Source organism: Megalobrama amblycephala, linkage group LG24, assembly GCF_018812025.1.
Source record: "Megalobrama amblycephala isolate DHTTF-2021 linkage group LG24, ASM1881202v1, whole genome shotgun sequence".
Lineage (NCBI taxonomy): Eukaryota > Metazoa > Chordata > Actinopteri > Cypriniformes > Xenocyprididae > Megalobrama > Megalobrama amblycephala.
Window position 1 is genome coordinate 13,930,604 of NC_063067.1, and position 25,815 is coordinate 13,956,418.

Below are 25,815 nucleotides of genomic sequence, written 5' to 3' on the forward strand. Positions count from 1 at the left end.
GGGTACATTTTAATGCAATCACTGATGTCCCCTTGCAGACTATAACGTCCTGCCTGCAGCTTTGTGAAGTGCATCTGAGTGAATCTCTTTGTTGCAGTCTCCTCAGAAAGTGCTATACTTATGAAACTACCTCAAACAAGTTAAATACAAGTCGCAGTGTGTTACTAAGGTATATTAAACAGTTTCAAACTGCAAAAGACAAGAAATAGCTGAGAGGAGAGAAAAATATAAATAGAACTGACTTTTTGATATTATTATGAGATTATATTATAGTTTTTTTGCATTGACTTTTTTTTTTTTTTTTTACCTCCACCTTGATGAAAGTGGAAGGCTTTTGCTCTAAATTACAAAGAAGTGAATGTTCTTTTGAAATAGGTTTTGACAAGCAAAACTGATAATAACACCTAATGATTCTTTTGAATTTTGGATGAATTTCAGTCACTGTAGGGTATTACATTCCTTCAAGTTAAACCTGTCATCTGTGCCAACATCCTCATTAGCCCACTTGATCTATAGGCTAACTGTTTTACTGTAGATTGATAAGCGAAATTTTAGTGGTTATTGTTATTATTATTAAATGTATAACATTTAAACGCTTTTGTTAAATGTATGCTTAAACGTACAACGACTACGAGAAAAACGTAATAGCCTGCTTTAGGCTAACTTGCTAACTGAACTATTAACATTTTTCATAATTTTTTGTTTTTGTTTTAGAGTTTCACATTCGACGCAAATTAAAAATAAAAGTATAGTATACCACATTAATTTATTGGGATAGCCTCATATATGGTACAAAATGTATTTTGGCGGAAACTTCACGGTTATCCTACCATGTTGACATTTTTTGCTAGGGTATGGATAATATAATATCAACGTTGTAAAAAAAAAAACGTTTCCTTTGCTTGACTGCACTTAAAGACGTGTAAAAAAAAACCCCATCAAATCATGGAACTTTAAATCTGTCATAAATCGTTTCATAAGTGCGCATCACTGACAGTATGAGAGCGGTTGGCAGAAGTTCTGGCACTGTCCAACCCCCAAACCCGCGCGATGTGTTCGCCTGTTTCCTCCGTGTGTAAACCAGTCCAGCTCTCCGTCTCACTGACAGATACAGGCTTGATGACCCACTAGAGTTAGTTAAGATAGTTAACATCAGGAGACCAAGCCACGACGAAGAAAATATATAATTTAAAGCCCAAATAACAAACACTGAAGATAAATACGGTAGCAGGAGCTCACAGTGTGGAAATACTACTGCCCAAATTAAGGTGAGTGGTATTTAACTGCGTTTTCTAGTTACTTTACTTGTATAGTATATGTTTTCTTCTTTTTTCTGTTCTGTTATATTGTCATTTTGATTTGTCTACCCCTCACATTTTTGATATTTTGAATAATGAACTTTTTAGGTAGGCTATATAAAGTTTATGGACTAAAGCTTTAGCGAGCCTTGAGGCACATTGAATCAACGAATTGCATTATGATGTTTCTTATGTATGTGCAAACTTGTTGCTCTCTCTTTATTCATGCACGGTCGTGATGGACGAGTTGTGAAGATATTGATGCTTTAAATTATGGTCTGGTGGTGCATGTCATTAATATGTTTTGATAGTTAAAGTGTTAAATTTAAATCAAATATTTTTTGTTTTTTTTAATTTAGCTATTTTTTGTGGCGATTCTAATTTTTTGCTATTCAGAGTTTTGATCTTTTAAAATCCTCTTCCTACTTTAAATTTAATCAGATAGATGTTCTTTTATGTCATGGAAATTCTAAAATTCTTAGTCTGCTTGTTTTGATACATCATCAGCTCATATGCAGAGAAGTGAAATTTTACTAATGTATATGATTAAAGAATCATCACTTAGCTTATGTACAGAATTCATGCTTTCTCAATGTCCCTCTACATGGAGTAAAATATATATATGTGAACACTAAGACTCAAAGAGGAGAGGGTGGATGAAGAGGAAAGACGGATGTTTTGGAGATGTTGAATGACGTTGTGACTGTTACTCTTGCTGAATTCAGGATAAAAACAGTTAATCTGCTCCCTGAGTCTATCTATCTATCTATCTATCTATCTATCTATCTATCTATCTATCTATCTATCTATCTATCTATCTATCTATCTATCTATCTATCTAATCAGTGGAGGAACCCTACATGGGAAGGCGACTATAACATCTAAAAAAGTCCTGTCCTTTTCTATCACATTTACAATGACGACTTATTATTTATTTGTATTTTTTTTTTTAAATTTGAATTCCATTTGAATTCTTTCTCTCATGTTCCAAAACAGAAATTTCAGGGCACCTCTGTCCTTTTCCAGTTGCCTTCACTTTCTCTCTCTTTCAGTCTCTCTCAGAATTGTCTATACATATAATTGTGGAAATGGCCAATATCTTTTTAAAATAAAATTTTCACACTCTATATAACTCTTTTAACAACCAGCTGCTCTGATGATCAGATCTGCCTTCACTCTTTGTTGTGCCAGTCACCACATTCAAGCAGAGCATGAACAGACATTGCCAGGCAGAAGCTTTTTTAGGGACTGAAGTTAACAAATTACAGTCAAGCCAGCAGTTAATTCCTGCCAAGTGCACAGAGCCCAGAACCACCCAATGGTTTGTCAGGAGAGAAAGTGTGTGTCAGTAAGACAGAAAAAAGTAAGTAGCCTATACATGTGTGTATGCAACAGACAAAACGGCTCAGTTTAGATGATTGACTTTATTCGTGAGAACAGATTACACTGGGAATTTTCAAAATGTCAGAATTTTATTGGGTGTTGAACATTGAAAGCAAACCACAATTAACGTGTCAAAGCTGTTTTTGAGAGAAATGCATTATTCGTGGCCTTACCAACTAATATAACAAACCACAGATTCACCAGGGTCATGTGAGTTCACTGGCTCCCACGGTTAGTGCAAACTGAACAACTTCCTCCTCCCAACTTTGGTATGTTAGTTAGATAAGTGCCATAATTTAATTCTAAACATTCAGCTCCTCATGGTTATATTCTAAAAGATGAAAAAGGCATTTGGTAACACTTTATTTTGATGGTCCACTTTAGACATTCTACAAACTATTAGTAACTTTGCAACTACATGTAAACTAACTCTCATCACAGTATTAGTAGATTGTTTGTTGATATCTGCTAACACTTTATTTTGATGGTCGCCCAAAAGACTATAAGTAACTAACAGTCTACTATCAGTCTACTAATGCTCTAAAGAGAGTTAGTTGTCATGTAGTTGATTTGATTTTTGATTAACAATCATACTTGAATAACTAAAGTTGTTTGCTTTTCTTCTAAAGCAGTATTTCCAAACCTTTTTCTCTTGTCCCACAGCTTTTTAATTCTAATATTCCATCCGACAACCAGCCTAAGTTTGATGGACATGATAAGTTTTGACGGACATGATAATGTGCATAAGAGGTGAACTACTGTATGTTTGATTTTGGGGTAATTATAAAATAAGCTGTAAATGTTCAAAATGCTTTTTTGTGTAGTTCATTTTACTTATTTTATTTCATTGCTTAAATAAATCACATATTTTATCTCTTGATTGAAAATCAATAAATAAGCATGTAGACATGTCATAGCCTTGGCTTTTTGTTTTTTAGACTTAACTCTACAAATGAGTCTTAAAGACATTCAAATCAGACATAAACGCATGCCTCACAGTTTGGAGGGAATTTCCCTTTTTGGCTAATGTGTTAGTCTTGTGTTTTATTATTATTATTATTATTATTACAGTAATCATGGGAAACATGCTGCGGTGTTCAGAGAGATCTCTGTGTGGGTACTGCTCAGTCTCTGTCATTTCTGGAGAGGCGTCTGCTGTGCGCTCTATTATTAAAATCTGACATTTAGTTAATTACTGTCTGTCTTTTTCAGAAACACCAGACTAGGTGGAGATTTAGACAGTAACTAATTGTTTCATGCAGATAAAAGACACGTATTGTTCTAAATATTAAACAGCATTGTTTCACAAGCTTATTAGACTAAAGCCCTATTCAGACGGGATTAGTTTTACAAGGGTAGATAGTGTAATGTAATTTTACCACAGGATGTCTGTAATATTTGCACAGGATAAGAAATCTCAGTAAAACTACCAGAAGTGGGAGGGAAGTCAAGAACTCGATTTATACACCGCCGTCACCTCCCTGTCGTCATGTGCGTATTAAAGGTGCCCTAGAACTTTTTTTTAAAAGATGTAATATAAGTCTAAGGTGTCCCCTGAATGTGTCTGTGAAGTTTCAGCTCAAAATATCCCATAGATTTTTTTTAATTCATATTTTTAACTGCCTATTTTGGGGCATAATTAGAAATGAGCCGATTCAGGGTGTGTGGCCCTTTAAATCTCGTGCTCCACGCCCCAAGAGCTCGCGCTTGCCTTAAACAACATAAAAAAAGTTCACACAGCTAATATAGCCCTCAAAATGGATCTTTACAAAGTGTTCGTCATGCAGCATGTCTAATCGCGTAAGTACAGTGTTTATTTTGATGTTTACATTGATTCTGAATGAGTTGTGTTTATGCATTATTCAGACTGCAAGTGTTTAAAAATGAAAATAGCGACGGCTCTTGTCTCCGTGAATACAGTAAGAAACGATGGTAACTTTAACCACATTTAACAGTACATTAGCAACATGCTAACGAAACATTTAGAAAGATAATTTACAAATATCACTAAAAATATATATAAATAGTTAATGCACTGTGAAGTAAAATGAACAAACTATGAATAGCTGTATTTTTATTAATTAAAGATGAACAAATACAGTAACAAATGTATTGCTCATGCTTAGTTAATACATTAACTAATGTTAACAAATGAACCTTCTTGAAAAGTGTTACCACAGATTCAACTCAAATAAGATGATCGGTAAAGTAGACATCAGTGTTTATATCTGAATAATACACCTTTGTATGCTTCTGTGATAATTAGAATATTTGTAACAGAAATATTCATGAGGTGAGATACGCTCCTCGCACTTCGGAACCGTGCTGGAAAAAAAATACACTTTCTGCTCGGAAGACATTGTTTCATACAGTCATGTGACCACAATAATATCGAGACAATTTTGCTATCGCGATACTACGATATTGACAATATCGTTACATTCCTAATGTCTTATTATCACGGTACTTTGGGCCATATTTTATAGACTTTTCTTTGAGTGTATACACAGACATACATGATCTTAACTAAGAGAATACAGCACTTTAACTTTCACCTTAGTCTCTAAGACTAACATGTACATGCGACTTTAAGACTGACATTTTGAGTGATAGAAATAGCTGTTTGCATTCCTCATTGAGGAGTATATGCTGTGTAATTAACAGCAGAAGCAGTTGTTAGGCCATACCAAGTCACTGTGCTGGAGAGGAGTGTGTCTTTAGACTGGTGTCGGAGTCGTAAGTGCGATGAGCTTTTGGATTGTCCACTGATGTATTTGGCTAAGGCCATGGGATAGAATTATTTGTGTGCTTTTGTCAAAGGCATCAGGTGTATGTGGCTTTTGCTTATTGGCTGTTTTCACACAGACACTGTTTGGGATTGACAAGTGTTTTTACTAACAGGTGTGACTCTCAGATTGTTCTGTATAACAGCAGACAATAGTGGATTGAATGTCTGTATGATGAATATAGGTCAATCATCTTCTGTGGTGATGGATCACAATAGACAACCACCCATCTAACAAGCGACTAGTTGATCAGTGAGGTCAGCATGCATTGCTTTACCAGTTTGTACAGTAAAACCCTCTAGGAAAAGCTATTTTAAAAAGTATTACTTTTGCTGGTACAGCCATAGTGTACCTTCACACCATTTTCCTAACATGACATTGACCACCCTAACATTAGTGATCTGATTGTATTTATGCTTTATATAAATATCTCTGTTTTGTAAGAATATTTCTGTCTGTTTGTAAAGAAATAAATGGTTATGGTTCTGTCATATATATATACCGATGTGGCATAACATTATGACCACCTTCCTAATATTGTGTTGGTCCCCCTTTTGCTGCCAAAACAGCCCTGACCCGTCAAGGCATGGACTCCATTAGACCCCTAAAGGTGTGCTGTGGTATCTGGCACCAAGATGTGAGCAGCAGATCCTTTAAGTCCTGTAAGTAGCGAAGTGGGGCCTCCATGGATCAGACTTGTTTGTTCAGCACATCCCACAGATGCTCAATTGGGATCTGGGGAATGTGGAGGCCAAATCAACACCTCAAACTCATTGTTGTGCTCCTCAAACCATTCCTGAACCAATATTGCTTTGTGGCAGAGCGCATTATCCTGCTGAAAGAGGCCACAGCCACCAGGGAATACCGTTTCCATGAACATGCCATCCACGTGGATGGCAGGACCCAAGGTTTCCAAGCAGAACATTGCTTCTTTCCATATTGCATCGGTGCTGGACAGGGGTCAGCATAGGCACCCTGACTGGTCTGCGGCTCTGCAGCCCCATAAGCAACAAACTGTGATGCAAAAACTTCTTGAGCAATTTGAGCTACAGTAGCTTGGATCGGACCACACGGGCCAGCCTTTGCTCACCACGTGCATCAGTGAGCCTTGGCCGCCCATGACCCTGTCGTCGGTTCACCACTGTTCCTTCCTTGGATCACTTTTGATAGATACTGACCACTGCAGACCGGGAACACCCCACAAGAGCTGCAGTTTTGGAGATGCTCTGACCCAGTCATCTAGCCATCACAATTTGGCCCTTGTCAAACTCACTCAAATCCTTACGCTTGCCCATTTTTCCTGCTTCTAACACATCAACTTTGAAAAGGACTGGCTCTTAAGAGTCAATTGTTCACAAATTACCATGGCTTTGTTGTTGTGTGGTGTCTTGGTGGTGTAAAAAAACACTGGCACACTGATGAAATGTGATGAAACGGCATATGGACAGAGACAAATCTTTCCCAACTAAATTTTAATAATTCTAAGAATAATTCTCTTTTTTTTATCTCATTTGTAATTATTTTATTTGCAGCGTCTAACCCTGTAGAACCGTATTTAGTATTCCAAACAGCACAGACAATCGTATTCTGCTGATGTGTGAACATAACTATTGAAATCCTACTCAAGACACCTTGTTTTTTTGAGCAGCTGCTCATTAAAGAGTTGCTGCGTGGAAGTGCTGAGTGCAACGGTATTTTATCCTGTAAAAATGGCATATTATGGTGCTTGTGTTCATAAATAATGCATATAGTTTTCAAATGGAGTGCAGGATGCAAGGACTTGTGTATAATTGTGCCTCAGCCCTCTCCTTGCATTCCTCTGGCCAGTCCAAACCGGACCTTTTTTGGGGAGCATGGTATAATTTAGCTGCTATTTTTACAAATGGGTACATTTTCTTCCCTGTTTGCTTTTATTCCAGGTCAGCGGCATAAAAAACGGCTGTCGCTTTCCCAAGTGTTTAACTTTAAAGTGAAAGATGGGCAGACAATATGAGAGGAACACACATAGATGTTGGCATGTCAGGATGAAGAATGGGATTCCATTGGATACTTTAGGCTCTAATGCCTACTTTGGATGAACTGATATTTAGCAAATGTTTGGATCAGCCATATGGTCAGCTCTGGGAACTGTCAGCCACCATGACAAATTTTTAATGTAAATGTCTGTTTGTAAGTCCATTTCAAAGATCGTTATGTTGCCTCAGACCGATAACAAGTGTGAATGTTCACAGAAGATGATTGAGGAGTAGCCAAGGGGAACGGCAAAAGCATCCATGCTCATTACTCAGTTAATGACACAGACGCCGTGTGAAATGGGAGACATAAAGGACTCAGCAGACACATTTACATGAACAACATTTGTGGGATAGCTCTGAGATAATGGGAGCCTTTACAGGGAGTTTTCAATGCATAAATAGCAACCGAGGTTAGTCTAGAATGACTTTTAGACATTCCTCAACTCAGTGATCCTCTTTAACTGACAAAAGATACGGCAGATATTATCTAACTTTAAAAAATGAAGTTTATGGGAGGTGTTCTTGAATTAGTAACACAAAAGACAAGTTCTAGGATATTGATGAACAACTAAATAAATGAACAACTGAGAATGTGATACTGGGTCATCCCGACTTTTGTTATTGAGGGAACAAATTTGTATGTGGCAGTAAATTGTGATGGGAAGACATTGAGTTTCTCTCATGGGAAACATGGCATCCTCTGACATCTGGATTCTCTAGCTTGTCCACATGTGTTTCTTCCCAGTATGTGTAGGGAATACCATATGGATTAAAGTGTTGTGGCAACTCTTGGGAGACTCACTTGTGTAGACAATCAATGATGGCATAGATGAGATTTACTGAATTTTCTTTGCATCTGGGTGGATTTAAAGGATAATTGTAATGTTATGTTGCATATATTTTAGCCATTTATCACATTTAGTGTGAGGTATTAGAGTATGCATGATTCAGAGTCAAAGTTCAGGATGAAGGTTGAGTTTAGGTGGTCGATTTGGGTTTAGAACAGGTGTTGGCTTTAATTTTAGGCCTCGGTTAGTTTAGGTTTACCACAAGGGCCAAGGTTAAGTCAGGAAGTGACAGGTGGAGGGTATGTGGCTGAATCGAGTTTGCGGTTTAGGTTACAGGCCCATGTTTAAGGTATTAGTGAGGTCCTCTGGTGGGTTCTGCGAACCCCAGACCCTTAACCACATCTCAGCCCCCAAATTTGACGATGTCACAGGACTCAGCTGGAACACATTGAGAAATGACATCATGGGTGGCTCCCCACCCTTCTTGGCACACACATGCACAAACACACACACACAGACAAACAGAGACTGTCAGAAATATTCCCTCCTACCTCCTTCCTGTCTAATGAATGGCTTGTTTTAAGATATGTTTTAAGAAGGTCAGTTTGAGTTTTTCCACCACCACATACTGTCTGACCAGACGTGTGTTACAGACACAGACTCACCGCTTGTTTTTTTTAATTTCCCTTACGCTATATTTTTTATTTTAAAAATCTGCATACGATACCAAAAGATGAAATAAATAGTTGCACTCAGTAATTTTCCTCTTATTAAAATGTTTTAAATATCAAGAAACAAACTAATTTATGCACTTTTGAATAATAGTACTTTTAGTAATTTTGAGTAATGTTTAAATATGCCCTCATGACAAATGTCAAAGCCTTGGCAATGTTACAATATCCTCCCAAAACCCCTAATAACAACCTGGTTCCATCCTGTTCTTTTGATGTACTTTGTGAAAACTGTTTTATTGATTATAAACAGAGCTAAGGAAATGGGTTTGCGGGCTGAACTTGAAGACATAGAGTCTTATTAAATAACTGCAGGACACATTGCCCCTTGTGTAGTTAACACTTTTACTCCAAGAAAACTAAAGGCTCTGTTTAATAGGCCTGTGTGAATACACACAGTTATATCGAATTAAATAAATAACGATTAAGCTCTCTCTCCTGATCCTGCAGGTCAGTGCGTGTAAGTCTCTGAATCTCAGTGATGTTGTCCTGCCGCTCTCTCTTGCTGCTGCTGCTCAGTGTCTGCAGCCTGACTGCTCCTTCACTGACTCTGCCCTTTGAGCAGAGAGGATTCTGGGACTTTGCTATGGACGGAGAAGGAGGAGATCTGACGACAGTAATGATGAGAGATGTAGAGGGATCAGCTACGGAGGAACTGCCACCGGATGTGTCTATATGCCCCTTTGGTTGCCATTGTCAAGTCAGCGTGGTGCAATGCTCAGACCTGAGTGAGTATCACATCTATCTGTCTGTCTGTCTGTTCACACCACAGCTGTAACAATAACAACACAGAGGAACAATATCATTGGAATCACTTTCAGAATGATTTTTTTTCCAGCTGACAGAGTTGTAAAGAGTACCTGAAAATCATACTTGAGTAAAAGTACAGATACCTTACTGTGAGAAGGTATTACAAGTTACAAGTCACCAATTTCAAAACAACTTGAGTAAAAGTCTGATTTTAACAGTACTTAAGTATTTTACTCATACTAAATATAGGCTCAAAGATGCACTAGTCCTCAACACCAAAGAGACATGCCAGTGAAACACAAGAAACAGATTTGTGAGAAGATCAATCATATTTATTTTCTATAATAAAAATAAATCAGTAAATCAAGGTTGACACAACAGCTTCTTAAACATCTATAGACAATCAAGTCTCAGTTAAAGGGTTAGTTCATGCAAAAATTCTGTCATTTATTACTTACCCTCATGTTGTTCCACACCCGTAAGACCTTTGTTAATCTTCGGAACACAAATTAAGATATTTTTGTTGAAATCCGATGGCTCCGTGAGGCCTGCATAGCCAGCAATGACATTTCCTCTCTCAAGATCCATTAATGTACTAAAAACATATTTAAATCCATTCATGTGAGTACAGTGGTTCAATATTAATATTATAAAGCGATGAGAATATTTTTGGTGCGCCAAAAAAACAAAATAACGACTTATATAGTGATGGCCGATTTCAAAACACTGCTTCATGAAGCTTCGGAGCGTTATGAATCAGCGTATCGAATCAGCGGTTCGGAGCACCAAAGTCACGTGATTTCAGCAGTTTGTTGGTTTGACACACGATCCGAATCATGAGTCGATACGCTGATTCATAACGCTCCAAAGTTTCCTGAAGCAGTGTTTATAAGCACTATATAATTCGTTATTTTGTTTTTTTGGTGCACCAAAAATATTCTCGTCACTTTATAATATTAATATTGAACCACTGTACTCACATGAACTGATTTAAATATGTTTTTAGAACATTAATGGATCTTGAGAGAGGAAATGTCATTGCTGGCCATGGAGGCCTCACTGAGCCATCGGATTTCAACAAAAATATCTTAATTTGTGTTCCGAAGATTACGAAGATCTGAGGGTGAGTAATAAATGACAAGTGCTCAAACAGAGCATAAGTAAATTAATATCCTTCAAAATGCTCTCTTCCATATAACTGATAAATAAAATAAGGTTAAATAAAAGGAAAAAGTAAAGCCTTCTTGCACTGGACGTGCTGATTTTAGTCTCATCTGTGGCTGTCATGTCCTCATCTCATATATAACACGCTAGTGAATCACAACTACTTGCTAATGCACTCACATTCATGTAAAGTAGTCTTGTTGACAAGTTTCGGTGAGTAAGGGCAAAAACGATGTAGATGTAGTACTTGCAATGCCCTGTAGATGGCAATATTGCTTCTGTTGTAGCAGAAATAAACTGCTGCAGAAAAAGTTAAGTGCCATGCAAAATATAATGAGTAATTGCATTGCTTATTGCAAATGTTGTGGATTAAAGAGTACATATACTTATTTAAAAATGTAGTCAAATAAAGAGTAAAGGCTGCCAATATCTTTGGTACTCAGCAGAACTACAAAGTAGCCAAAACAATTCTCAAGTACAGTAACTAATTACATTTACTCAAATACTTTACACATCTGACAGCTGATGAATGATAAAATACTTGACAGCAAATCAGATCTACCTGAGCATTTAAAGGGATAGTTCACCTAAAAATGAAAATGTTGTCATCATTTACTCACCCTCATGTTGTTCCAAACCTGTATGAGTTTCTTCTGTTGAACACAAAAGAAGATATTTTGAAGAATGTCGGTAACCAGACAGTTGATGGTAGCCATTGACTTCCATAGTATTTTTTGTTAATGGGTGCCATTAAGTGTTTGGTTACCCACATTCTTTAAAATATCTTATCTTGTGCTCAACAAAAGAAAGAAACTCATACAAGTTTGGAACCACTCGAAGGTGAGTAAGTAATGACAAAAATTTCATTTTTGGGTGAACTATCCCTTTAATGCTATAGACTCTAGACTGCATAACTGCAGCATGTGTTTATAATAAACACAGCATTATCATCCATAGGTATGGACACTAATATAGTTATTCTTACTGTATAGTTATTTTTATGGTTTTATAAAATTTTTTGTGTGAAGGTCCTTTAATCATTAAAGATATTTACATTATACAATCCCACATGGAAAGAACCTATATGTGGATATATGCGCATATATGAAACCTATATGCAGTGTATATGTACATATATGCTGCATATATGCACATATATGATAATATATATGCTGCATATATGCGCATATATACTGCATATATGCTATATATATGCTGCATATATGCGCATATATACTGCATATATGCTATATATATGCTGCATATATGCGTATATATACTGCATATATGTGTATATATGCCACATATAGGCAAAATTGAGGTGCATATATGTGCATATACAGGAAATATAGGTCTCCTGTATTGCTTCTTCATATCCATATGCCCTATACATACAAGATATGTCTTCTATATAGCTAATGGCAGGATCTGGTCATTTTGTAGCTCATATCTCATTTTTGACTGTCATACATGATGCCTAGCTCATATTTTCTATTATCAAGGCAAAAACTAAGAATTAACGAAAAACATTATGCAAGAACTTATGTATGTGCGAATGTAGCAGTTATGTATTTAGACAATTATTTTGTGATTCCACTTGCCATGACCATATTTGGGGTTTCCTGCCGCCATGCTGACTTGGGGTGTTGACGCACTTTGCTGCTTCCCAGTCTGCATGAGACATCACAGCGGTAGGTCGCCCAAAGTTTTTGCGGTGATTCAATTAAGGCCATATTTCATGTAACAGCTGAATGCACATGATATATTTGTATGATTGTAATCCAAAACCCCTCTGTGATGTACATTCAGATGTTTCGTTGATTATTTTTCTTTACTTAAGTTACTTTTAATATCTCTCTTTCTCAGCGTTGTGCGTTGCTGCCGCATGCTGTTTGTATGCTGCACAAGTCCTCATATATTGCCATTTGTGTTATACAGAATAAAGTGAGGACCTGATGGCAAGATTTTTCGCAGTCCGTCTTTGATTACGACACAACGCAGAAAACACACCGCTACACGAACACGTGAAATTGGTCCCACATGGAAAAAACCTATATAAACATATATGTTTCAATATAGGTTTGATATAGGTTTTTAATATATGTGACATATATAAAATTGGCCGTTTTCCTATATTATGTGTACATATATGTATATATATATATATGTGTACATATATATATATATATGTGTACATATATATATATATGTACATATATGTGTGCATATATGTGTACATATATGTGTGCATATATGTGTACATATATGTGTGCATATATGTGTACATATATGTACATATAATATAGGAAAACGGCCAATTTTATATATGTCACATATATGTAAAACCTATATCAAAACCTATATTGAAACATATATGTTTATATAGGTTTTTTCCATGTGGGATGAATCATCAAAGTGCGTTAGAGTGATAGTTTGATTGAACGTTTGAAGATTGTTTTCTAATATTAGTTTAATTTCCATAATTACAGCATCTTATAAAGACTGTTTGACAGTCTCAAAGAAAACTGCAGGCTGAATTGGAAACAATGAAAAATGCCTGTGCAATTTCCCACTGAAATGTAGGAGGGGTTCTGTGTTGTTTTTATGACACACACAGGAAGTGTGTGAGAGATAGACAGGGAAAGTAAGAAGGAATGTGAGAGGGAGAATAAGAAAAGAGGAAGATTTTGAAGTCTTTGATGGCATTTGTTTATTTCAGAATGGCCAGATATAGTCTTGGGTTATGCCTTGTCAACAATACATCCACAAAATGGTCATTTGGGGCCACTTTCAGTGTGAATGCTTTTAGATACTCTTGTTTTCTTTTCCAAGGATGGGAAATAACAGACCTACAATCAACGAGGAAACACTACTGTTAACTAAACTGATTTGTTAAACCATTCACCCTCACCTTATAGGAATTTTTGTCATTCAAGTGAAGGTTATGCTTTTCAGAGATCATTCAGTTTGCAAATCTAAATACACAAATTGTGGATGGACAAACATGTACAAGAATTGTATAAACAAAACAAACCAACCAACCACCATACATGTGTGCACACCCATAAAGCAGTGGCGGAGCTTGCCTTTTTATTATGTGGGAAAGTGAAAAGATCAGGGTTATAGATGTAGGTTCAAGAAATTGGATGTCAGGCAAAATTTGTCCAGTTTGTTTTGTGTATTTTCAGCATGGCACCAACAGCACCCATTGAAGCTCCGCTGTTGCCTTATAGTCATACTTATAGATACACACGCTCTCTCCTTCTCCAGCCAAGTTTGCCCAAGTTATGATCCTCATAGAACATTTACAGCCACTGAACTGACAGAAGCAACGAAAACTTAGGAATTTGGAGCTTATTATTTTAATTATATGCATTCTTTTTTAGTTTGTGCGTGTCTGACTGTGTTTGCCTATGCGCATGGATGCTTTATTCCATGTGTTTTGCTGTTTGCAAGTGTTTTTGTTTTTGTGAATGTCATTGCATCTTTGTTTATGCTTGTGGATTTTATATAAAATCGAAAAATACAGCTCTCGCTTTAGGCGGTTCTTTATATGCTTCCTCCCACTGTGATGAAGATTTCTTTGTAATACATTGATCCATCCACTGCGCTCTCTTATTTTCTTTTGTATATCTGGAAGTTATTCTGCCATGTAGGCTTTAATTGAATTGATGTTGATTCTTATTCATAACAGATGTTCACAATTGTGTATATATTTATGTGGTTATGTGCCTTCATCAAAAAATATGTACTTATTAGGGGCTGTAGATGTCTGTAAAGCTGTGGTTGGGGGGGCTGTGATGTGCTGGGCAGCTGTCGAAGCCCAGCTTTACTCTGAGGGTCTGGCATTATGTCCGTCAGTGGACAAAACTAATGTGATAACAGCACCTCCCTAGAATGTGAATAAGGAGCATATTAAACTCTACCGCACAGAAACACAAAAGTCTTCATTCAGTTTTCTGTGAAAATGCTTGAGTTGATTAAGGTATCCAGACTTTTTTTTGTCAAAACTATTTTCTGAGGTAATTGACAATGGGCTGTGGTGTCTATAGAGATTAGGTTATTATTTTTTAATCCAAAATGTATTTCTTTAAAGGGATAGTTCACCAAAAATGAAAATGTTGTCATCATTTACTCACCCTCAAGTTGTTCCAAACCTGTATGAATTTCTTTGTTCTGCTGAACACAACCGAAGATATTTGGAAGAATGTCAGTAACCAAACAGATCTGTTTGGTTACTGACATTCTTCCAAATATCTTCCTTTGTGTTCAGCAGAACAAAGAAATTCATACAGGTTTGGAACTACTTGAGGGTGAGTAAATGATGACAGAATTTTTATTTTTGAGTGAACTATCCCTATAATGTGCTTAATATCTCAATGATTTTACTTTTCTCTTGTGAGGGAGGCAAGATGACCTGGCAGTTGTGGTTCTCAAGAACATTATAAATGGCTGGAGGGGAACAGAGGTTGAACCCAGCCTAGTATAAATTATTGGGCTCTGCTGGAAATCATCATGAATCATTGGCCTGATTTAGAATCTTGAACACTGCACTGCTAAAACAGACACAATGCTGAATTTATGCTCTTGATGTGGTTCTGTTGGAGTTTAGATATAGTTTTGTGATGTTGTCCATGTCTGGCAAAAGAACCCAAATGGTTTAAAAATGTTAATTTAAAGTGTTGGCAATACATCCTCAGGTCACCCCAATATAAAGATTCGGCATACCTGTACCTCCAAAATCTGACACAGAATGGAAAATGACCATAATAACTGGTTCATATCTAACTAAATTTTTTGTCAAAGACATGCTGTAATGTTTAAGACTTTCAATTGTGTTCACTATTTAATTCTATTATTTTGATGTCAAATAAGAAGCCCTGTCATGGGGAAATCCAGACCAGATGGTGAGCTAATGGTGTGTCTGTATAGAGATTTGTTTACAGATCTCTATGTTGTATAACCCGCATGCTTTAAATTAGCATGTTAACATGTTGATATCTTGTTTAGGTTTGACTGCAGTGCCCAGGGAAATTCCCAGAGACACAAAACTCCTGGACCTACAGAACAACCGTATCACAGAGCTGAAGGAGAATGACTTCAAAGGACTTACAAACCTCTATGTAAGACACTGATACTGATTGAAGAAATGAGAACTAGAAAGGGTGAAGGTCACTTAAAGAAAAGTAATTAATTCTACTCTTCATTAATAATGAGACAAGTGGGAAAATAAAGCTAGATGAGGCTGAACAAAAAATAAAGTTGCAGTTGTTAAGTAAAATAGAAAACTATTTGGCTTCTATGTGTTCCTCAAAGTGGTGACTTAACTTTCTCAGTATTCAAATGAGAAAGTTCATTATATTACAGTTTTTTTGGGGTTTTTTTGCAATCGTTAGGAGAAATTTCTCAGTATGGTCACTTTTTCAAAGCTCTTCACAGAGTGATCACAAAAGAAGTTCTTCTTTCAAAAAAACATGAATTCTTTTCTAACTTAGACACAAACACAGCAAAAACTCTATGTATCTACAGGCCAATTTCACCTGTTAAAGTTTTTAACAATTGCTAACATGCTTGTCCAATCTGTAGTCACATTTTCAAAACTAAACACAATTAGCACAACATCCATCTGTTGCGGACCATACCATTAACACAATTAATGTTGTTTTCACACAGTATGCTCGCAATTAACATGTTTCTAAAATATGTTTTTTTTTCAATAATTTCAACACCAATTTCAAAACCTTGATGTCATTTTTCAAAACTCTAGACACAAAACAGTCATCCCTTGTAACACAGGCTCAAAATGTATGTTCAAAACTTAGCATTGTGCTAGAGAACTGCATTATATGGCCCAATACAAGGTCTATGTCCTACCACACCATCTTCCGATATAGCCGCAGAGATGGTGATATTGGCTCCATGTTGTCCAGGTACTTGGAGGGTTGCCCGGTGGCCAATTAAATTCCGACCTCTCCTTCTTGTCTTGGCCAGGTTAAAGCCTGCCTCATCCAAAAATATGAATTTGTGATGGTTTTCATCAGCATCCATCACCCTCTTAAAAAAACATTTAGGAAAAACAGTTAGTGATTACAATGATATAGATTTTTTGGAAATTTTTCACAACAGGCATCTTGAAACTGATCATGCCTGAACATAATCAGTCCTCAGTTGCTTTACTCTATCTTTTTTTCTTTTAAAAGGCACACAGTATATCTGTTTTAAAGACACCTGACGCCTTTTCAGTAGTCGGAAAACGTATGGCTTCCACATTGTTTAATATGTTGTTATTGTCCAAGATGTGCTCCCGAAGGCGAATATCATTTCTGGCCCGAACCAAATTGACCACAGCCTGCTCTTGTCAGTCAGAAAATAAGAAAATAAGAATGCAAAGTTTCTCGGGGGAACGCAAACATTTTGCAAGCGAACTCAAAAGCATGGCCAAATAATTTTTCCTCACATCTCATAGTTTTTTCTTCACCATGTATCTTTAGAGGCTCTGTAGTAGTATAATGCTACCTGTTGTTAATGCTCTTTTTCGATATGGTTCATTCGTATTGCGTCAGTCTGACGCTGTGGGGAAACTCAGTTTTCTCCGAATACTGAAGCCTGATTGGTTCACGTCTGTGCACCTGCACATACAAATGGCTTTTCAGTCCACCAAAATGGGTGGGGCCAACTGCCTATTTAAGTCAAATTACAAGCCATTTTGAGTCCGAATTTTTCTCCAGAATTTGACTCCAAAGACAACGACATAGAAGCCTCTCTACTTGCTGTTGAAGCAAGCCTCCTGCAGCGGACCAACAGCACCTGACAGCTCACAGCTGACTCGGGACTTCTCCCCTTGGGCCAAGATGGAAAAAACTGCGGAGCCGCGGGGCAAAGCAACATGGCTGCAGTGAACTCAGGTCGGCCTAGCACCTGCATGCCTCATTCTCCCCACAGCGTGCTGAATCGCCTGTACTCTTCACCTGTGATGACCAGCGCCCCTTTTCTGGTGCAAGCGGCATGGTTTTATTTGGCGGCTCCGAGGAGGAATGTGATGACTCGACGTCTCTGTCCTCTGCCCTCCCGCCGGCTAAAGAGATGGACTCAGCCAGGCCTCGGAGCTTATCCGTGTCCTTAACAAAGCAGTGAGTGAGTTGGGCTTAGACTGGTTGGCTCCAGAAGAGCCTGTCCGCAGCCATCTTGATGAATTGTTCTTGCAACGCGGGAGCTGCCAGCAGGCCCCCCGTCAGTGACCAGCCCAGTTCTTCCCCGAAGGTCCACGAAGAATTAACAAAATCATGGCGTTCCCCCTATTCAGTGCGCGTCCATTACTCCTCTTTAGTGGCCCTCACCACAGTTGACAGCACAGAGAAAAAAGCATACACTAAACTCTGCCCACCCACAGCCCATGGCTGAAAGTCTCCCACCCGTCCAACCCATGCAGAGCAACATTTTCGCTCATGCCCAGAGTGCATGCTGCGGCCAATCTGGTGGTCTTTGAGAGCCACCTTTGGCTTAATCTGTCTGAGATCAAGGATGCTAACAAGACAGCCCTCCTCGACTCCCTGTTTCTCCCTCAGGCTTATTTGGTTCCGTGGTGGATGGCTTCTCTGAGTGCTTCACGGTGGCACAGAAGTCATCAAAGCGATGCGCCACGTTCTCCGGCGTTTTGCAGTGCATCAGAAAAGACTGACGCAATGCGAGTGAACCGTATTGAAAGAGAACATTCTGGTTACTAACTTAACCTTGGTTCCCTGATATAACGGAATCGAGCATTGCATAGTTTGCTGTACTGCTGCTCATTTGAAAAATTTTGACTCTAAATGGCTTGTAGCGTGACTTAAATAGGCAGTCTGCCCCACTTGTTTTGGCGGGCTGATAAGTCATTTGTCAGTGTAGATGCACAGACGTGGACCAATCAGGCTTCAATATTCGGAGAAAACAGATTTTTACCATAGCATCAGAAAAGACTGAGGCAGTGCTCCTTCCCGTTATCTCAGGAAACCGAGGTTATGTTAGTAACACGAACGTTTTTAGGGTGACAACTTTTGCTGTTGTTATGGAAGAATGACTTGATTTGAGACATGCATGTAGTGTTTTGGTAGTTTAACATTTATGCTTTTGGCAGATGCTTTTATCCAAAGCGACTTACATTGCATTGTAATATACATTTGTATCTGAGTATGTGCAATCCTGGGATCGAACCCATGACCTTGGCATTGCTAGTGCCATGCTCTAACAACTGAGCTACAGGAAAGAAGTTTAAGTTCATTTTGAATGTGAAATATTCTGCTGTGCCAAACTGAAAGTTGGTTTGGAGAACTGTGTGAAGATTTTGAAAGAAGTATTGAGAAATGTGTCCTAGCAAAGTTTCAAACCTAATACAAAACTGACAGCAATTTGCTACATTTCAACAGTAATACCAAATTGAAATATATTATAAATCAAAAAATGAAATACTATTAAAACAATTAGATTCAGTTTTATTACCATCTATACAAAAGGGGAAACTGTGTTTGTTGGGTGACAACCGTTGCTAGCGTTAAGGAAGAATGACTTGATTTTAAGACTTATGAAGTGTTTTAGTGCATTTTTAATGTGAAATATACTGCTGTGCCAAGCTGAAAGTTGATTAAGGGAACTGTTTTGAAAAAATGACCTAAGTATTGAGAAATGGGTCCTAGCGATTGTAAAAAACTGTTTAACTTTATAGATGGTTTCTTGTGCTGTACACTGATGTGCACCAGTCTCACAGCTTGATTTTTATTCGCCGTTGGCCAATGCTGCGCATCAAGCTCCATATACCACTATTTACTTTAATACTGAAGATTTAGCTGTTTTTATTATATTAATATTTTAACATTAATATTTAAGATTTTTATTTTACAGATTTTACATAAGAAACAACAAGACAGCCTTTTTTAAGCATGTTTTGGCTAACTCTTGAAAAATCGGTCTGTCGCATTGCTTTACATTTGGCACTGTGCAAAACAGCCTGACAGGATGTTCAAACAGTTCGAGTCTGAAGAAGAATGTTCCTGTAGTTCTGGAAACACGCACCGGTGCCAAACAGAATGTTTTAGTTCCCTTCTTAGAACTCATATTATCCCCAATATTTATCCCTAATATTTATTCAGCCTCTCGAACCAAACACAATATTTGACATGGCCTGTAAAAGAAAAAAAATTAAGATATTAAGTTATATCATCATTTAAAAGTCATTTAATTTTGTGTACATATTTAATGATCATGGTCAAGCTATTATTAATCATGTCTTCATGAGTTTCCATGAACCAAATGCTGACCTCTTCCTGTCCCCCGTCAGGCCCTGTCACTGGTCAACAACAAGATCTCCAAAGTCCACCCACGAGCCTTCACACCCCTCCGACACTTAAAAAAGCTTTATTTTTCCCGGAACCTCCTGACAGTGGTACCCCAGAACCTTCCCCCATCCCTGGTGGAGCTGCGGATTCATGAGAATCGTATTAAGAAGGTTGCAGAAGGAACGTTCTCTGGTCTGGGCAGCATGAACTGCATTGGTTTGTATGCGCGCTTGCCATTATGTGGTATAGAGGTTACAGTCTGACCAAACCATTTCCTTTTTTAGATGGAGCCTGCTGGTTTTTGTGATGGGATATTCTGTCTGATGTTGAATGCTTCTTATAGAGATGGGCGGAAACCCTATTCAGAACAGTGGCTTTGAGCCTGGAGCTTTCAAAGGGCTGAAACTCAACTACCTGCGCATCTCTGAGGCCAAACTCACTGGAATACCGAAAGGTTTTCTTTATGATAATTAGTCATTAGTCAAGTCATTAAAGAGTGAACGCTTGTCAAATGATAGTCTTTCAAAAAGAACATTTGGATAATACTCTTCTTTGTGCAATTTCTCACTTGAATGAGCTTTAGGAATATCCTTGGTAATAAATCACAATTTGCATGAGTTTTAATGTAATGTTAAGAGCAGAGATGTGGTGCAACTTCCAATAATATAATGATGAATGTCTCTCCTCCCAGACCTCCCTGACAGTCTTCATGAGCTCCATTTGGACAATAACCAGATCCAAGCCATTGAACTAGAGGACCTGAGACGCTATAAACACCTGTACAGGTGAACTGTCTCATGACTCTCTTGCACTCCAACATACAACTTGCCTTTTCTTTGCCGGTGGGCTTTCTGTAAAGCAATAGCGCCACCTGGTGAATGAAATCTTATGGATGTGAAAATAACTTGTGATTAACTTTGTCTGTTTTATAAAAAAATAAATAAAAAAGCATTGTCTTATTTATTTATTTAATTATAAAACAGATAATGCTTATCACAAGTTTAATTTGTAACAAAATTCATTGAGTTTACATTTTCACACAAAATACACAGATTTTTAAACTTTTTGGGAGTCGTAGATTGTCATGATAGTCATGAAAATAGACCATATGTTTGTCTTCTCGACACCCTGAAAATGTATTATTATGTGAATATTTACAGGAATATATTGTAATATACTGAAAACAGCTGCAGTTACTTCACTATTTAGTCATTAAAAACTGTCTTAAAGGATTAGTCCCCTTTTAAATAAACTTTTCCTGATAATTTACTCATCCAAGATGTTCATGTCTTTCTTTCGTCAGTCGAAAAGAAATTAAGGTTTTTGATGAAAACATTCCAGGATTATTCTCCTTATAGTGGACTTCAATGGCCTCCAAACGGTTGAAGGCCAAAATTACAGTTTCAGTGCAGCTTAAAAGGGCTTTAAACAATACCAGACGAAGAATAAGGGTCTTATCTAGAAAAAACCTTGTGTTTATAAAGCATATACAGTTGTATTTTTTTCGAAAATGGCCGATCGTTTCACTAGATAAGACCCTTATTCCTCGTCTGGTATCGTTTAAAGCTCTTTGAAGCTGCACTGAAATTTTGACCTTCGGAGACCTTTGGAGGCCATTGAAGTCCACTATAAGGAGAATAATCCTGGAATATTTTCATCAAAAACCTTAATTTATTTTTGACTGAAGAAAGAAAGCCATGAAGATCTTGGATGACATGGAGGTGAGTAAATTATCAGGAACATTTTATTTAAAAGTGGACTAATCCTTTAAGTATAATCCTTTAAATTTCACAATGCCAATTTAATTTGAGTATTCTCAGGAGTGTGCAAGGTTATTGTTGTTAACTAAAACTATTGTGCTGATAAAAACTAGCAATAAAACAATATTTTTGTAGTAAGGGTTTACAATAAGGTCTGTTATTATTATATTATGTTTGTTAACGCTTGTTGATAAAAATCACTGAAGCCACTGGGTAGTTAACTGGGTCCAACCGATATTCTCTACACCAAAAAGTGAACGTGTTCCACTTTAAGGCATAGCTGGATGAGTGAGGGAGAACCACAGTGGACAGTGGGTAGTCTCTTGAAATGCAAACAGATCCACTTCTTCTTGGTCAAATTTCCTCCAAATCAACTCAGCTGACTCGGGGTGGAGTCTCCATTCCCTGGCCGCAGTCCCTGTCTCGACAGGATGTCTGCCCCCAAATTCTGGTCCCCAGGAATATACATCAACTTGAGCGACAGCAACTTGCCTTGAGACCAAAGGAGGACCTGATTCACCGGTCTGCACAGAGGGTACAACCTCAGGCCCCTGTTCTTACTAGAACATGATGGCCCTTGAGGTCTAGGAGGAAGTACCTCAGAGCTAGAAATATAGACATCATCTCCAGAAAATGTATGTGCCAAGAGAGATGATGCCCTCTCCACAGACCCTTTATGAAGTGGCCCTCCATGACCACTCCCAAGCCTGTGAGGGACGCATCTGTTGTCGCTATTTTCCAATGACAAGATGCCCCCAATACAGGACCCTGGGACAGTTTCCTCCACATGACAAGGGTACAAAGGCATCTAAGCCTAAAAGAACCCGATATTGAATATTTCACCCTCAAGCGAGCCTCAGGAACTTCTTTTGTTGTGGATGGATGGATATCCCTCAGATCTATTGGGACAAACCAGTCCTCAGAATTGATTTGACTCAAGATCAACAGGATTGTTAACATCTTGAACCTGTATCTCCTCAGAGAACGCAGAGATTCAGCTATATATATATATATATATATATATATATATATATATATATATATATATGTGTATGTGTGTGTGTGTGTGTGTGTTTGAATTTGCAAACTCTGGCAAATCCAGTGACTAGTTTTTCTCCTGTGTGGGCCATCCAATGGTGCTGACTGAGTCATACATGCCCAGGAGATGCTGGAGTGATGGTCTCAATTTACTTCTAAATGTACCCACAATGGCACATTTCAATGTCAGAAAGTACTGCATCTATTTTGATATAAATGTGACAAATGAAATGTTTAACTTTTGTAACTTTTCTATTATTTCGAGTATTTTGGTACACAATTTACTATCTTTATGGGATGAGAACTGTATTGAATTTAAAGTTAAAAAATCACTTTCATTATGCACAATTAAAAAAACTTAAAACTAAATTGAGATCGAAAGCCAAATTTAGAAAATTAAAGAAAAAGTGATATTTTTCAAAACTATACTAAACTAATGGCACACAAAATAATTTTTTGTTAAAAAATCCTGCATGTGCTGTATTTTTATAGTGCAGCTTGTCCTGCGGGACTGCAGTTGACCCAGTGCCTGTTCACAGTATTTCCAGTCTATTGTGTTTCCACCTCACTAGGTGTCTGCCACAATGTGCGCGGACCATCTATTGTCTGTTGTTTATTCATGGTCGTGCTTGTCATTGTTTGCCAGATTGGGTCTGGGTTTTAACCATATCCGCATGATTGAGAATGGCAGCCTATCATACGTCCCTAATCTGAGGGAGCTGCATTTGGAAAACAACCGGCTGACCCGCGTCCCGAGGGGCCTTCCAGACATGAAGTACCTGCAGGTGCGAGATATTAAGCTGATGAATGAAAAGTATCCCATTCGCACATGCAAGATCATTGATTTTTGTTTCTTTTTCAGGTGGTCTACCTTCATTCCAACAATATAAGTCAAGTGACCGTTAATGACTTCTGCCCTCAAGGTTTTAACATGAAGAGGAGCTTCTACAATGGCATCAGCCTCTTTGGCAACCCGGTTAACTACTGGGAGGTGCAGCCTGCCACCTTCCGCTGTGTTGGTGACCGATTGGCCATTCAGTTTGGAAACTATAAGAAATAGAGAAAGGATGAAAGGGAAATTTGGGGACCAATAATAATGCTGGAATTGAAACAAAACAGAAGAAAAACTTTGGAGAAAGTGGGTGTCAACAAACAGTGTTTCCAAATAGTTTTTAATATGTATCTTTGGATGTATTTGTTTGTGAAGTCTAAAGAGAAAAGGCAAGGGCAATAAAAATAAGTATTGGAAAATAAAAAGGAAAACTAAGGCATTTGAGCTCTTACAACTGGCTCAATTTGCAAAACCAGTATAATGGTCATTGTTTCATAAGTGTGTTGCCGTAAAGTCTTAACATTATCAGTTCACTTTGTAAGGGCTTGTTGTTCGCTCGACACTTTTATAATAATATTATTGATGTGTACTGTTATATTGTTATTATTTTATATTAGTTTATGTTGTATTATTAATAGTATGGTTTGGATGGGATGTTGAAATGGTAAGGTTGAATCTAAATGTTAAATTTATGGTGCTTATAATAAGTGTATCTGTGTTGTTTGTCAAGTTTTAGATTACTTTTTTTCTCCTTTTTTGTGTCATTGCCTTGCTTCCTTGCTTCAGGGGTCTTATTGTCGTGGGAGTACTTTAGGGCAATGGAGGAACTTTACACAGACACAATATAATTATGTCTTCAAGATTCAGTCGGTCAGATGCCTGATGTTCTTACCCAGCCCTCTTGGCTTCGAGGCTGATTCAGAAAAGGATTGTAATGATATGTTGTTTTGCACAGTTTCTCTATGAATTCCAAATCTTTCCTTGTAGCCTGTTGTTAAGTGTAATTTTTCTCTTGCAGTACCACTGCATGCATGTAGGTTACTGTGGCGCACACTGCTGCATGTTCCAATAAAATATCTTTCAGCTTGATTTCAGGAGCAGAAGTGGCATACCATCATGGTTTGAAAGCTGTGACTAATAAAACTTGAGTTAACACGAATGCCAAATATTGATCGAGTGAATTATCAAGCACAGTGTCATTGGATCATCATTCTACTTGTTGCAAACCATGCCAGCGAAATTCCAGATTTTATACATAAAAATAAAATATAAAATCATTAAATCTTTGTGGGAGATGTGTTAATGTATTGTATGTTAAGGTTATTGTGTCTCTGTGTGTATGTTTATATACCTATATACACACACACACACACACACACACACACACACACACACACACACACACACACACACCTGGGCAATAAAAAAGAAAAAATGGCCATGCCCAAAATGGCTAAACACTAAGCTTTTAAATGTCAAACACAAATGATTGGTCAGGAAATTAGCAAAATTTAAGCAAATGCAAAGTCATTGCTGTCTCAGAAAAACATTAAAGGCAGAATGAAGTTTTTGGCATGAAATATTAGTATGGAATATGGAAAGTTTCAGTAACACTTTACATTAAGGTTCCCTTTGGTTTATAAAGGTGTTTGTTAATGACTAAGGAGTAATTTACAAATGCCTTATAAATCATTGATAAGTGTTATAACTGCATGAATAAAAAGGGCGACTTTAACACAATACCTGCCAAATATAAATTATAAATGCTTAATAAATGTATTTATTCACACTGATTTAACTCAAAACCAGATTCTTGATATATTTCATGATGCAGCAAAAATTGACTATTATAGTGAGGCAGAATTGTGTTGTATTTGTGGTTTTCCCATTAATATCTCATTACTGCCACTTTTCTTACTATGTCGCTTACCAGAAGTTACTGTTTTACCCATGATACTGTGC

The 25,815-nt window shown here is 37.5% G+C and overlaps 1 protein-coding gene across 1 annotated transcript; it reads left to right on the plus strand.

Annotated features, from left to right (window-relative positions):
* The first annotated feature begins 1,004 nt into the window (after positions 1-1,004).
* bgnb (biglycan b) lies at positions 1,005-25,135 on the plus strand. The gene is made up of 8 exons (XM_048179352.1): positions 1,005-1,268; positions 9,452-9,729; positions 15,926-16,038; positions 20,226-20,439; positions 20,567-20,677; positions 20,915-21,008; positions 23,668-23,806; positions 23,884-25,135. The coding sequence occupies exons 2-8, from the start codon at positions 9,483-9,485 to the stop codon at positions 24,079-24,081; spliced, it is 1,116 nt and encodes a 371-aa protein (XP_048035309.1). The 5' UTR covers positions 1,005-1,268; positions 9,452-9,482; the 3' UTR covers positions 24,082-25,135.
* Positions 25,136-25,815: the final 680 nt, after the last annotated feature.

Bases quoted from the DNA above. Each gene is read 5' to 3' on its own strand.
- bgnb (XM_048179352.1), top strand. From the start codon at position 9,483: ATGTTGTCCTGCCGCTCTCTCTTGCTGCTGCTGCTCAGTGTCTGCAGC. The intron at 9,730-15,925 runs GTGAGTATCACA...TATCTTGTTTAG, and splicing joins GGTGCAATGCTCAGACCTGA to GTTTGACTGCAGTGCCCAGG. The intron at 23,807-23,883 runs GTGCGAGATATT...TTTCTTTTTCAG, and splicing joins CAGACATGAAGTACCTGCAG to GTGGTCTACCTTCATTCCAA.